Raw genomic sequence first — 13,205 nt, forward strand, 5'->3', positions numbered from 1 at the left:
ACAGCGGGAAATCTGCTGGATAAGCAGCTGCTGCTGACAGGAGACAAACGAGCGCGCGGCCGCTGATATTTCAGCGCTAATAAGCTGCCGCTGCGGCTGAAGGCTGTTTGTATTCCCGCTTGGAATGGCTCTGGCTGGCAGGAATCGAGCACATCCTCCTGCCACAGATGCCCACCTCGGCTCTCAGGAGCTTATTTACGATGGGGTTTCGCTTCATGGTGTGGTTTTTTTGCCTGGTTTATTTTTTTTTTTTTTTGGGTTTTCCTGTAGTGCTGGACGAGCTGGACTCGCCCAGGACACACAGAGCTGAGTCTGGCATGGACATATTTGCCACAGCCACAACCCTCCCAAAATCATTACCCAACCCAACCCTCCCAAAATCATTACCTACTCCAACCCTCCCAAAATGGTTACCCTCCCAAAATCATTACCCTCCTGAAATGGTTACCCGCCCCAATCCTCCCAAAATCATTACCCACCCCAACCCTCCTGAAATCATTACCCACCCTAACCCTCCCAAAATCATTACCCTCCTGAAATGGTTACCCGCCCCAATCATCCCAAAATCATTACCCCCCGCCAATCCTCCCAAAATCATTACGCCCCAATCCTCCCAAAATCGTTACCCATCCCAACCCTCCCAAAATGGTTACACACCCCAACTCTCCCAAAATTGTTACCCTCCTGAAGTTGTTACCCACCCCAACCCTCCCAAAATCGTTATCCATCCCAACCTTCCTGAAATCATTACCCTCCTGAAATGGTTACCTGCCCCAAACCTCCCAAAATCATTACGCACACCAACCCTCCCAAAATGGTTACTCTCCCGAATTGGTTACCCACCCCAATCATCCCAAAATCGTTACGCACCCCAACCCTCCCAAAATGGTTACCCACCCCAACCCTCCTGAAATCATTACCCACCCCAACCCTCCTGAAATTGTTACCCAACCCAACCCTCCCAAAATCATTACCCTCCCAAAATCATTACCCTCCCATACCCAACCCAACCCTCCCAAAATCATTACCCTCCCAAAATCATTACCCACCCCAACCCTCCTGAAATTGTTACTCACCCCAATCCTCCCAAAATCATTACCTACTCCAACCCTCCCAAAATGGTTACCCTCCCAAAATCATTACCCTCCTGAAATGGTTACCTACCCCAATCATCCCAAAATCATCACCCATCCCAACCCTCCTGAAATCATTACCCTCCCAAAATCGTTACCCACCCCAATGCTCCCGAAATTCTTACCCACCCCAACCCTTCTGAAATTGTTACCCGCCCCAACCTCCCAAAATCATTACCCTCCCAAAATCGTTATCCTCATTACCCTCCAAAAATCGTTATCCACCCCAACCCTCCCGAAACGGTTGGTTACCCTCCCGAAACGGTGCCCTGCCCCACCCTCGGTGGCGGTGCCAGGTCCTGTGCCCTGGCACGCAGCGGGATCCCCGAGGTGTCGCCGCGGCCGTCGGGAGCTCAGAGGAGCCGCCGCGCTCAGCCGGCCCCGCGCTAATTCCCTGATGATTTTCGGGAGCGTGGCAGAACCTGGGGCACTCCCAAAGGCTGTCCCTGTGCCAGCACCCTGAGCAAGCACCGGTGACGTCCTGATCCTGCTCCCCAGAGTGGCTCCAGCCCTGTCTGGGTTTCAGGAACAGCCTCTCTTCTCCAGGGGAACACCCTCAGGATGAACTTCATGAGCTTCCCCCGTGCTCACCTCTCCAGCCTGCCCAGGTCCCACTGGGTGCCCTCCTTTCCCACACCACACTAAGGAAAAACCCCAGGAAGGCTTTTCTGTCCCTACTGACCAAAATTTCAGAGGAACAACCCTGTTACACCGCAAGCATGGGTCAGATCAACCTGTGGAGGTACCCCAAGGGTGACCCACACCTGCCCTGGCACCAAATTCTGGTCAGGAGAGAATGCCCAGACATCCTGATCAGGAGAGAGAGAATGCCTGGACACGCTGGTCCCTCCAGCTCAGGAACAATTTGTCCAAAGGGCAGGATGAGATCTGGACAGGGAGCAAAGAGCAGGAATGCAGCCCTGAGCTGAGCACTCTGCAGGGAAAGAGGAAAACAAATACCTCAAAAGGCACCAAGGCTCCTTTACCAACGTGACAGAAAACCGAAGAGCTTCAAACCACGCAAAGCAATCCCAGGAACAGCTCTGTGGGGTGATTCATTATTTAAGACCTTCACAAATCCCATCAAAACCTGGATTTGCACTGGGAAGAACGGGGATCATAGGTGAAAGCTGGCACATCTCCACAGCCAAGATGCCCAAACTTCTCCTTGGTCCAACCTCAATCAAACAAAGCCATTCCAAGGGTGTTATCCCAGCAAAATCCACAGATTTATTGTTCTGAGGCTCATTCCTGGCAATGAATCCCTCTGTCCATGGCTCCTGATGGAACCTTGGGGTTGCCATGACACCTTTCAAGGTGACACTGCCCTCTGTGCCACCAGGATCCCTCTGGACACACAGGAAGGATCCAGAAAATTCCTCCTTGTGGGTCCAGGTGACACTGCCCTCCCTGTGCCACCCAGGATCCCTCTGGACACATGGGAAGGATCCAGAAGGTTCCTTCCTGTGACTCAAGGTGACCCAGGATCCCTCTGGGCACCCGAGAAGAATCCAGAAGGTTCTCTGTGGATCAAGGTGCCACTGCCCTCCCTGTGCCATCAGGATCCCTCTGGACACACAGGAAGGATCCAGAAGGTTCCCTGTGGCCACTCCAAGCACTGAAAGGGAGGAGCCAAGCTCCAAAGCTCTCCCAGAGATGCAGCCAAGGGGCTCCTACCAGAACACACCACCACAGGATCACTAAGGCTGGAAAAGCCCTCCAGGATCACCCAATCCAATCTGTGACCGAGCCACACCTCGTCCCCACCCTGAGCACTGAGTGCCACATCCAGGTGGCACCTCCAGGCCTTGGGACTCTCTCTGGGCAATCCCAAAGCCCAATGTCCATCCTGCTTGAGGAGATCAGCCACGAAATCCCCTCTTTCCATGCAGATCCCTGGGCAGCCAGGGAAGGCTCTGGGCTCCCAGGGGCAGCCCTGGTGGGGAAGGGCCGTGCACTCGGAGGCTCCGGAGCCGGCCCCGCTGCCGGGAGCAGCGTTTGTTTAGACACGGCCAATCTGTTCCCAATTAGGGAGAGGAAACGCCACGAGGCTGCCTTGTTAATTAAGGAACTGGCTATCAAAGGACTCATTAAGAGCTACTGAAATGGAATGGTTGTTCAAATAAATACCCATTAATCTTAACGTGCAATCAGGAACGGTGCTGCCAGTCCCCGCCACCCTGCAGGAGCGCCTCTGGCTGCCAGGGAATCGTGGAATGGGTTGGGTTGGACCCCAAAGATCACCCAGGTCCACCCTGGAACACCTCCCACTATCCCAGGGTGCTCCAAGCCCTGTCCTTGGGCTCTTCCAGGGGTCCAGGGGCAGCCACAGCCTCCCTTCACCTGTTGCTGCCTCCTGCACCTCCCCTGGCCCAACCAGGTGGGATGTGGTCCCAGAAATCCAAACCCAACTCCTGCTGTAGCAGGAGAACCCTCCCAGCGACCCTCCGAGGAATTAACACAGCATTTCCACAGAAAACAAAGCCTGACAGGCTCCAAGTGCTCTCAGAGTTTCCAATTATTTTTTTTAGCTACCAGCAGAATTCCTTCTTCACCCGCAACAAGCATCGGGATTGATGCGATTAAGGATATTTAGACATGCAAAATCCAGGGACTTCAGACAGCACAAAAGCAGGCCAAAAAATGGGAATCCTTTGGTATTAAATGTACAATTTTCTATAAACACCACAAGTTGTCCCCGTAATTTCAACACTGAATTTCCTGACTTTCCCAATCCATAAGGCAGCACTGGGATGTTTTGCAGAGGATGGAAACGTGATGGGGAAATAATGAGCAATTGTTTGGTAGCACAAACCCCAGGATAATCCCAGTGGATCCTCTCTCTGTGGCCACAGATGGAGACTTCAGACCCTGCAGACCTCCCAGGGCTCATCTCCTGCTCCAGAAGCCTCTGGATCCCCTGGCTGCCTCAAATCCCCCTAAACTGGGGGCAAATTCAGTAAATCAGCTCTGGAAATTTTTCCTGCCTTGCCTGTCCTGTCCTGATTTGCCTTTTTTTTTAAACAACAGTTCTGCACTCACTGAAGGTGACAGAAAAACCCCAAACCATCACCCAAAAGCACAAACGCTTCCCAAAATGTCAAAACAAATGAACGGCGAGTACTTGTAATTTGAAAAAATATTTTTAAGAGGTTTATAAAAATAAACCTTTCATTAATTGCCCAAAGGTCAATTTTTAACCGGACCAAGTGGGGGTTTTTTGTGGAGATTTTTGGTTGGATTTTTTTTTCTGGTTTGTTTTGGGTGTTTTCAGCTTTGTTTTAGTTTAAAAAACCACACAAAACCACACAAAACCCTCATCAAAAAAAAAAAAAAAAAAAAGAAGATATAATCCAAAAGCTGTGGATCTGCACTCAAGATCCTGCAAAGAAATGGGTTCTCCAGGACAAAGAGGGCCCAAGGAATGAGAAGAGACCAAAGCAAGGACACCTCTAGCCCCAGTGATGTGTCTGGTGGGTTGCCAATGTCACCCGAAGCTTGGTGGCCTCCAGAGATGTCTCCTCAAGGCTGGAGCTCAGCTCAGTCACCACCGTGGCCACACCAACCTCCATGGCTCCATCCCACACAAACCCTGCAGGTACCAAGAAAACTTTCAATTAATTAATTCTATTTACTCAGCTTTGCAGCAGACTCATTAAGAACAAATCCCTTTTTTGTTCCTTTTTTTTTTTTAATGGAAGGAGGAGAGGAGCAGAGCAATTCCTGGTTTCCATCTGTGGGCCAGGCTCTGTCACTCCGCATTGACGTGACACACGTGGGGCACGAGGGGTGGCTGACGTGGTGTGGCCACCAACGGGCCCTGAGTGACTTCAGCCACTGGCAGACCTGGATTTGATCCCTGGCTCCGTGGAGCCATCCCAGGAGCTGAACACTGGAGCCACTGTGTGGATTTATGGAGCTGGAAAAAGGGGCCGTAGCCAAGATACGAGGTGACGTTCACGCGGCTTTGGGATTTGCCAAGGAAAAGAAGAAGGAGGGAAACCTTCCAGGTAAGGTTGGCTTGTGGATCAGGGCTCCTGGGCACATGGGAATGGCTGCTGGAGGAAGGGATATTCCTCACACTTGGATCACTGGGATGCTCCTGAGCCTTGGATCCATGAGATGCTGCTCAGCTTTGGATCCATGGAAAACTCCATGCTTGGATCCATTCTTCAGCTTTTGATCCATGGAAAACTCCTCAGCCTTGGACCAATGAGACGCTGCTCAGCTTTGCATCAATAGGATATTCCTCAGTCTTGGATCCATGGAATACTCCTCAACCTTGTATCAATAGGATGATCATCAGCCTTGGACCCATGGGATGCTCCTCAACTTTGGACCAATTGGATGATCCTCAGCCTTGGACCAATGGGATGTTCCTCAACCTTGGATCCATGGGACGCTCCTCAGCCATGGCCAACGGGATGTTCCTCAATCTTGGAGCCACGAAATGCTCTAAGGCTTGGACCAATGGGATGCTCCTCAGCCTTGGATCCATGGAATACTCCAAGCCTTGGATCAATGGAATGCTGCCCAGTGTTGGATCCATGGGATCCTCTGGACCTTGGAGCTCCTGATGACTCAAGAAGAGAGGCGATGTCAGCACAGACATTTGTTTGGGAATGCGTTTTGGATTCCATCCACACTGGGACACATGGAATGGCCAATGTCCCTGTCACCATGACAGCAGCGTCCCTTCCAACAGCCCCAGCATCCACTCCCAGCCAGGACAGGCATCCATGCCCTGATCTCCCAGGAATGGGGGGGCTTCTTCTGCCCAGGATCTGCCATTCCAGAAGTGATCCAACAATTCAGAGTTTTGTTTGGGAGGAGGATGGACGCTCTGGGACAGATGAACCTTGGGTCATGGAAGAATCCTTGGTGCCATCAACAAATCACCAGATTTCAACAGAGTTTCACCACTGGAGCTTTTCCTGAGTAAAACTGGGATTTTGGCCACGGCTTTGACCACTCCATCTCAGTTCAGGAGACATGAATGTCCCCCCATGGAAGATCTCAGGTTCACCATGGAAAACCTACAGAGAGCAGCACCAATCAACCCAATTCCAAGCGGAATTTGTCTCCTGCAAAGACCAACTCATCTGGAAATCTCCAAAGAGCCAAAAAGTGGAGCAGCTCCAACCAACCTGGAAGGCCCCATTCCCCGCCTGACCCAGGATCTCTCCCAAATTCCCATGGAAGCTGAGCCCCTTTTAGTGGCTGCATTCCAGAGGTGTGGAAAAACCTCCACAGGGTGTTATTTGCCAGAGGCATACACTTCCCACCTTGATGATATTCTGGGAAAATGGGATCCAGCAACAGGACCAACAAATGGCAGAGCTGAGCTCCCACCAGAAGCTCAGGGACAACCAGACAAACAACAGAAAAAAAAAGGAAAAGGGGGAAGAAAAGAGAAAAGCAAACCCAGCAATTATCCTCACCACACCAAAAATAAACCAGCCACTGCAGCCCGATACAAATCCCTGACATTCCAACAAAAGAGGAGGAAAACTTTGGCTGTGCCCAAGATGCCCAAGGTCAACAGCTGGAAGTATTTTGGCTGGAGCTGGGGGAAGCTCAGGGAAGAGGGAAATCACACTGGGGGTGATGGTCACAAGCAGCTCCCGCAGACAGGGCTGAAAGGGGCTTTTATTAAAAATATTTAATGCTGTTTTATTCGGTTTGGGGCTTTTTTGGGGTCTTTAGTAATTTGTGGAGTAGCCAGCTCCACGTGGAAAGGTTTTTCCTCTGAAGGAATCAAGAGGTCTTGGAATCATGAGAAGCCTGAGAAGGAGAAGCAAAATCACCCAACAGCAAAAGCACAACTCAAGGAGGTTGGAACCACGGGAAATTGTGGGATTTGGGATATCAAAGGCTTTGGGATACGAGCAGGCACAAGAACACACAATTTGTCACTGTGTCAGAGCCAACGAGTGACTTCTGCTTGATAATTTTTGTTAAATAGGAAAATAAATTACCAGAAGGAGGAGCAGGGGGAAGGGAAGGGAAGGGAAGGTTCCGGGAAGGTTCCGGGAAGGGAAGGGAAGGTTCCGGGAAGGTTCCGGGAAGGGAAGGGAAGGGAAGGGAAGGGAAGGGAAGGGAAGGGAAGGGAAGGGAAGGGAAGGGAAGGGAAGGTTCCGGGAAGGGAAGGGAAGGGAAGGGAAGGGAAGGGAAGGGAAGGGAAGGGAAAGACCTCGGGATGCAGACGGTGCAGCCAAACACAGGGCAGCTCCTTTGGACCCCTAAAGAGCCCAGAGTGGGCAGAGATCTCCTCTGGAAGCTCCAGGGTTGGCAGCAAAGTTGGGAAGCTGTTGGGGGAAATTTGGATATGTAAACATGCAAAAATCCAAGGAAACAGAAGATTCCACAGTCTCCGTCTTTTTCCTTGTACAACACCCAAAGGCAAGGCAGGATATTTTTAATTAAATGGTTTTTGGGAGTCAGGAACATGGAAATGGTAAGGTGAAGAGCCTGGATCACCCAAAATGAGTTGGAGCATCCAGCTGCTCTTCAAGCTCCTGCAGTGCTGCAGGATCTCTCCAAGGACCTACACACCAGCCATGGGTGGGAAAGATTCCTGACAGTCCGGGTTTGTGGTGGGACATCATCCCACTCTGAGAAACTCCAGGAAATACTCTAGGAATTACAGCCTTTATCCTGGTTTGCCACTGAGTTTACCTGCAGGCACTCAATAACCACAGAACCACCTAATCCCAAATGTCCCACCAGGTTGGAAGCTGAGACTGGATTCAAAATCACAGAATCCTGGAATGGTTCGGGTGGGAAGAGACATTAAATCCTATCCATTCCCACCTTGCCCTGGGCAGGACACTTCCCACTATCCCAGGTGGATCCAAGCCCCAATGTCCAACCTGGCCTTGGACACTTCCAGGGATCCAGAGGACAGCCACAGCAAATCTGGGAATTCCATTCCAGGGTCTCACCACCCTCACAGGGAAGAATTCCTTCCCGATATTCCATGTAAATCTCCCCAAAGCCAAAAGGTAGACAAGGAACATGAAGTAGCCTTAATTTTTTTGGTCCTATTCGTGTCTCTCTCCTGGTCCCCGTGCCCGGGATCCGAGACTTTCCCAGATCCTTGATGGAAAGCAGAGCCGTGGCCCGGCCGCGATCGGAGCGCGCGGCTCCAAACTGGAACGAACGAGACCAAAAAAAAAAAAACTAAAAAAAAAAAAATATGGACATATTTCATCCTCCTCTTTTGTGGGTTTTATTTTCTTTTGTATTCGCTTTGGGAATAACATTCTTTCCATTGGGAAGAGCCTGATTTTCCATTAAATACAAAGCAGCTGCCATCTTGGAAACAAAAAGCTGATTAAATACAGATTCTTTTTTTCATTTTTTCCCCTCACTTATGAAGAGCAAGAACCACGTTTGTTTCTGCTGATTTATCGGGGCAAAGCTGCCAATTACGGCAGCAGGAAAACTTAAAGAGAGGGACTTGAATCGCTCCATCCTCCCGAAATAATTTTGTAATTACAATTCGATGACGGAGAAAAAAAGGAAAGATCCAGAAGTTTGGAGCGCTCGTCCTCCCTCTGGGATGGCGACCCCAGGGGTTCCTCACCCTCTGCACACACGGGGATGCTCCAGATCCCCCATTTACGCAGATTCCCACCCTTTGGGATGCTGGGGGAAGGCTCGGCACACCGGGGTGACGCGCGGGGCCCGGAGGAGACGCAACCACTGCCCCACTGCAGCCCAGATGTTGAACAGACTGGAAAAAAGGATGAGCTCCAAGGAAAAACCCCAACCCACCCACTCCATTGCTGCTCCATGAGCCAGCAAAGCTCGGTCCAAGAGGTCTTTCCAAGCAGAGACGAGTGACCAACAGGAGCGGCATCTGAACCTTCAGCTCAATTTTGTCTTTTCCCAAAAACTGAATCATAGCTAAAATTTCCATTTCTAAACTGAGGTGTTAGACCTAAAAACCAGGCAGAAGATGGATGAAACAGAGAGATGGGGAAAACTGTAGGAATTAGTGACTGGTTTTCAATTTACCCATCAGATTCTCCTGATTTCTTGCCCTTCATGAAACCCAACAAAAAACTCCAGAGGATTATGAGAATTCCATAGGGATCTTCACTTTGAGAAGTTTTTCCCGCTCCTGCCATTCCATCTACCCAAAGCTGTAAGATCCAGGGAAAACATTTGTGGAAAGGGACCCTGTGATGGTCACAAAAACATCTTCACCCACACTGGTGGCATCAGCCATGGCTGGTGGCTCCATTCTGAGCACACAACTTCTCTGTGCACCCTCAACTCAAGTGTCCCCTGCACAGGGACCCCCCAAAGGTTTGGGCTCCTCCAGGGCAGCTGGGGCTCCTCCCCAGCTGGATGGGTTAAGGAAGGTGTGGAGATCTTTGGAAACTGCTCATGGACATCCCTTTCCACATTCCCAACTTGGAACAGCAGTGGGTGAAACAAGAGGAAAGCAGGAAATTGCAAATCCTGCAATTTCCCCTAAATTTCCTAAAGGGTAGAAGAATCCCCACCCAAACTTTATCTCCTGGTAGGATTTTTGGAAGGTTCAGGCTGAGGCTCTGGAGCAGGAAGGAGAAGGCAGGTTTGGATTCCATACACCAGGGCTGGAATTTTGGCTGCCAGATTCCCTGTGCCACACATTCCTTATGGATGGAGGTGCAGGCAAGAGAAAGCATCCAACACCTTCCTCAACCCTGGTTTGGAAAACAAAATTCCAAGCCAACCATGCCGAGGTGACTCCACAAAGGGAAAGATCCCTAAGGAAGCATGCCTTGGTTGAAAGGATTTATGGCTTTGGGAATTTTGGCTTCCATTAATTTTCCAGCTGTTAAATGCAGACAAGGAAACCTTGGAATTCCAGATAACCTGGCTTAGCCAGACTCGAGTTTACAGAGTTCCCAGGTTAATCAGGGGTCAGCCAGACTGCCCCATCCAGCACTACCAAATCCATGGGATTTGGACACTTTGCTCCTTGTTTTAAAGCACCACCAGCTCCTGTTTCAACCCCTCATTCCTGACAAATATTTGGGATTCTGGAAGCACTTGGGAAACCAGGAATGGGCTGCTCCATCCATGAGTCCATCCTCTCCCCTTCAAGGCATCCCTGCTTTACAGGAATTTTGCTGAACATTCATTCAGGCCATGCAATCCCCTAAAAGACTTGGATCACCTCTGGAGTGGAAAGCCCCAGACACGGAAGATTCTGGATGCTGCTCATGCCCTGTCCATGTCCACATCCCACTTTTTTTACCTTTTAAACTTCCAGGATTAGCCACAACAACTTCCCACCAGACAAATTAAACTCTGCTAAAACTCCTCCTTTGTCCTGCTACTTTGCACGATCCCATTTTTATTTTTCCTCCTCTTCTGTGATTTATCCCTGCCAATTAATCCCAACAAGGCAGAGAACAGAAAATTAGGAGGGATAAAAGGAAGGAAAACTGGGATTTGTTGCCGTTAAGAACAAGCCTGACTAAGAGCAGTCTGGCAAAGCCCCTCCATATAAAGGGATTACTCCATCCCTGACCCTTTCCAGGGGAGCTCCAGGTATTATTTTCCATTGATTTACCTTAATGAAAGTAATGCCCCCCTCTCCGTAGGAAGCTGACTCCAGAGCTGTCTAGGCACTGGATCCAATTAAAGAAATAAATACATCTGGCTTCTAAACAGCTCCAAGCCTGGAAAAGCCAGGGGGAAAAGAGCTTTTTGCATCTCTCCCTCTTGGGCTACACCCTGAGGACAGCACAGAGGATGCCTGACATCCAACACCGCTCCTGGAATCCCCTGGCTGCAGGGAATGCCTGGAGCATCCCGGCTTTGATGGGAGCCAGTCTGGGACGGCTTTAACGAGGCTCCCTCTCTCCAGGAGCTGCTGTTGATTTAAGGCCTCAGTGTTGACTTAGAAACCCCCACCAGGTGCCTGGAGCCTGCAGATAGTCCAGGCTTAGCCAGGCTCGGTTTCCAGGGAAAGGGGCACAAGCATCCCGCTGGAGCAGGGAATATCGGCCAGGATTCCCATGAAGAGCAGGGAATAAAGGCTGGAAAGCAGAAGCAGGGTCCAGGCTCTGACTGTGACAACCCCACAGAATTCCCAGGTGGGTTTTGCTCCTGTGGGCCTGGGTTTGCAGCCGTGGGAATAGAGGAAACAAGGTGGCTGCAGAGCACTTTGTTTGCCGTCCATCCCTGGAAATGCCACGGGCTTTCCTCCTGCACATGGAACAAGCAGAGATGACAACAATCACAGGGGGTTGCTGAACCAGAAGGAAGGTCTGAAATGTCTCCTTGACTTTACTTTGGTGCTAATTTGGCCAAATCCAAACTGGGAGATGGTACGTGTCAAGAATGTACATTATTTTCTGGAGAAAAACGTGGAATCCCGGGGTAGTTTGGGATGGAAGGGACCTTAAAAATGATCCAGTTCCACTCCCTGTTGTGGCAGGGACATCTTCCACCATCCATCCCAGGCTGCTCCAAGCCCCATCCAGCCTGGCTTTGGACACTCCCCCTCCAGTCTGAGGCAAGGCTTAGTGGTCCAATCCTCAAACCAGGAGGAATTTCCAGCTGGAATCCCCATGGGGAATTTCTCCGAACAAGGAACACGGATTTTACAAATATCTTTTCTCTTTGGAGCAGAGTGTGAGAATCTCATCCAGGTTTCCCTAATATCAGGCATTCCCCCTAATTCCCTGAAGATTCAGGTACTCCAGGGTGATAAAAGAAGCCACTTCAATGCACTAAAATCAACAATTTAGTGACCCCTTGGGAAGGAAACCCTTTCCTTTGGTCTCTGATTTATCCCAGAATTATGTATCCCATCGATCCCAACTTTCAATCCATCTTTTCCTTTCCCCCAGGCTGACACAAGGGATCTTTTCTGGTTCAGCTCCCCCCTGAGCCTGGAGGTGTGAGCAGAGCAGAGCCAAGGCGCAGGACACAGCGTCCGGTACTCACCGACATGGTGGAGTGGACATCCACCTGCCCCTACAGAGGACAACACAGCAGGTCAGGGTCAAAGGCAGAACAGGGCAGAGCAACAGGACAAAGGCAGAAAAGAGCCCAAAGGCCACCAGAGGTGCCCACAACCCCCTCAATACTCCAACAGCAGCTCCAACATCAGCAAAGGATTGGGAAAGAAAATGGGAGCTCCTGGGAGGAGGAGGAAGAGGAGGAGAAAAAAGTACCACAAGAGCAGTTTTAGTGTCATTCTGTCACAGATTGCTGAAATGGGTCGGGTTGGAAGGGACCTCAAAGAGCATCCTGATTCAAACATCTCTCACTATCTCAGGGTGCTCCAAGCCCCAGTGTCCAACCTGGCCTTGGGCACTGCCAGGGATCCAGGGGCAGCCACAGCAAATCTGGCAATTCCAGCCCAGCCCCTGCCCACCCTCCCAGCCAGCAATTCCTTGCCAAGATCCCAGCCCAATCTCCCCTTTCCCAGTGGAAGCCATTCCCTGGCTCCTGTCCCTCCTCTCCTTGTCCCTCTCCAGCTCTCCTGTCTGCTCTGCACGTCTCCATCCCTGTTCCTCAGCAATCCCACCTGCAAGAGGTGATGGATGCCAAACCTTGGGATCAGCTCCAGCAGGGCTTGCTCAGCTCTACCAAAGGCCAGGGGAGTTATTTAAGCACAGACTGGACTTGTGCAAACCCAGAGGTGACTCTGGTGCTCCTGAGATGTTTTCCTGATGGTTATTTTCCACTTGGGTCCCTCCCAAGGCGGCTGAGGCTGTGGTTGGTGCAAAGTTCATGGCATTTCACTTCCATGCACAGGGCCTTGGCTTATAAATATTCCAGAGGGATTTGACTTTTCAAATAAAAACACAGGCAATCGTTCTCTTTGGAAAGAAAATAAACACTTGCAAAGCTCTTTCTACCAGAGCAAGAGCTGCCGGGGCCGTTCGTTTGCGAGGGGGAAGAGATGCCAAGAGAAGGCAAAAAACCATCACAGCTCCAGCTGAAATCTGTGCCTGCCATCTGGCAAAAATAAGCAGAAAAGGGGAAAAAAAATAGGGGAAAAAAAAATTCCCTCTGCAGAGGGTTCACACTGAAGTGCTCAGCAGCAGAGGTTGG

At 50.5% G+C, this 13,205-nt stretch overlaps 1 protein-coding gene across 2 annotated transcripts in view; it reads right to left on the reverse strand.

Moving 5' to 3' along the window:
* The window catches only part of EXOC6B (exocyst complex component 6B), a 290,272-nt gene that overhangs the window by 83,514 nt on the left and 193,553 nt on the right, over positions 1-13,205 (reverse strand). The window contains exon 19 of one of the 2 annotated variants that reach the window (XM_054290738.1): positions 12,090-12,119. The exons of the other annotated variant lie outside the window; for it this stretch is intronic. Coding sequence (XP_054146713.1) covers positions 12,090-12,119 — 30 coding nt within the window. The remainder of the gene's footprint in view (positions 1-12,089; positions 12,120-13,205) is intronic. 2 annotated transcript variants of the gene reach the window in all.

The sequence above is a fragment of the Melozone crissalis genome, unplaced genomic scaffold (assembly GCF_028551555.1).
Source record: "Melozone crissalis strain CALT ecotype California unplaced genomic scaffold, PUWL_Pcris_2 ptg000006l_1, whole genome shotgun sequence".
Lineage (NCBI taxonomy): Eukaryota > Metazoa > Chordata > Aves > Passeriformes > Passerellidae > Melozone > Melozone crissalis.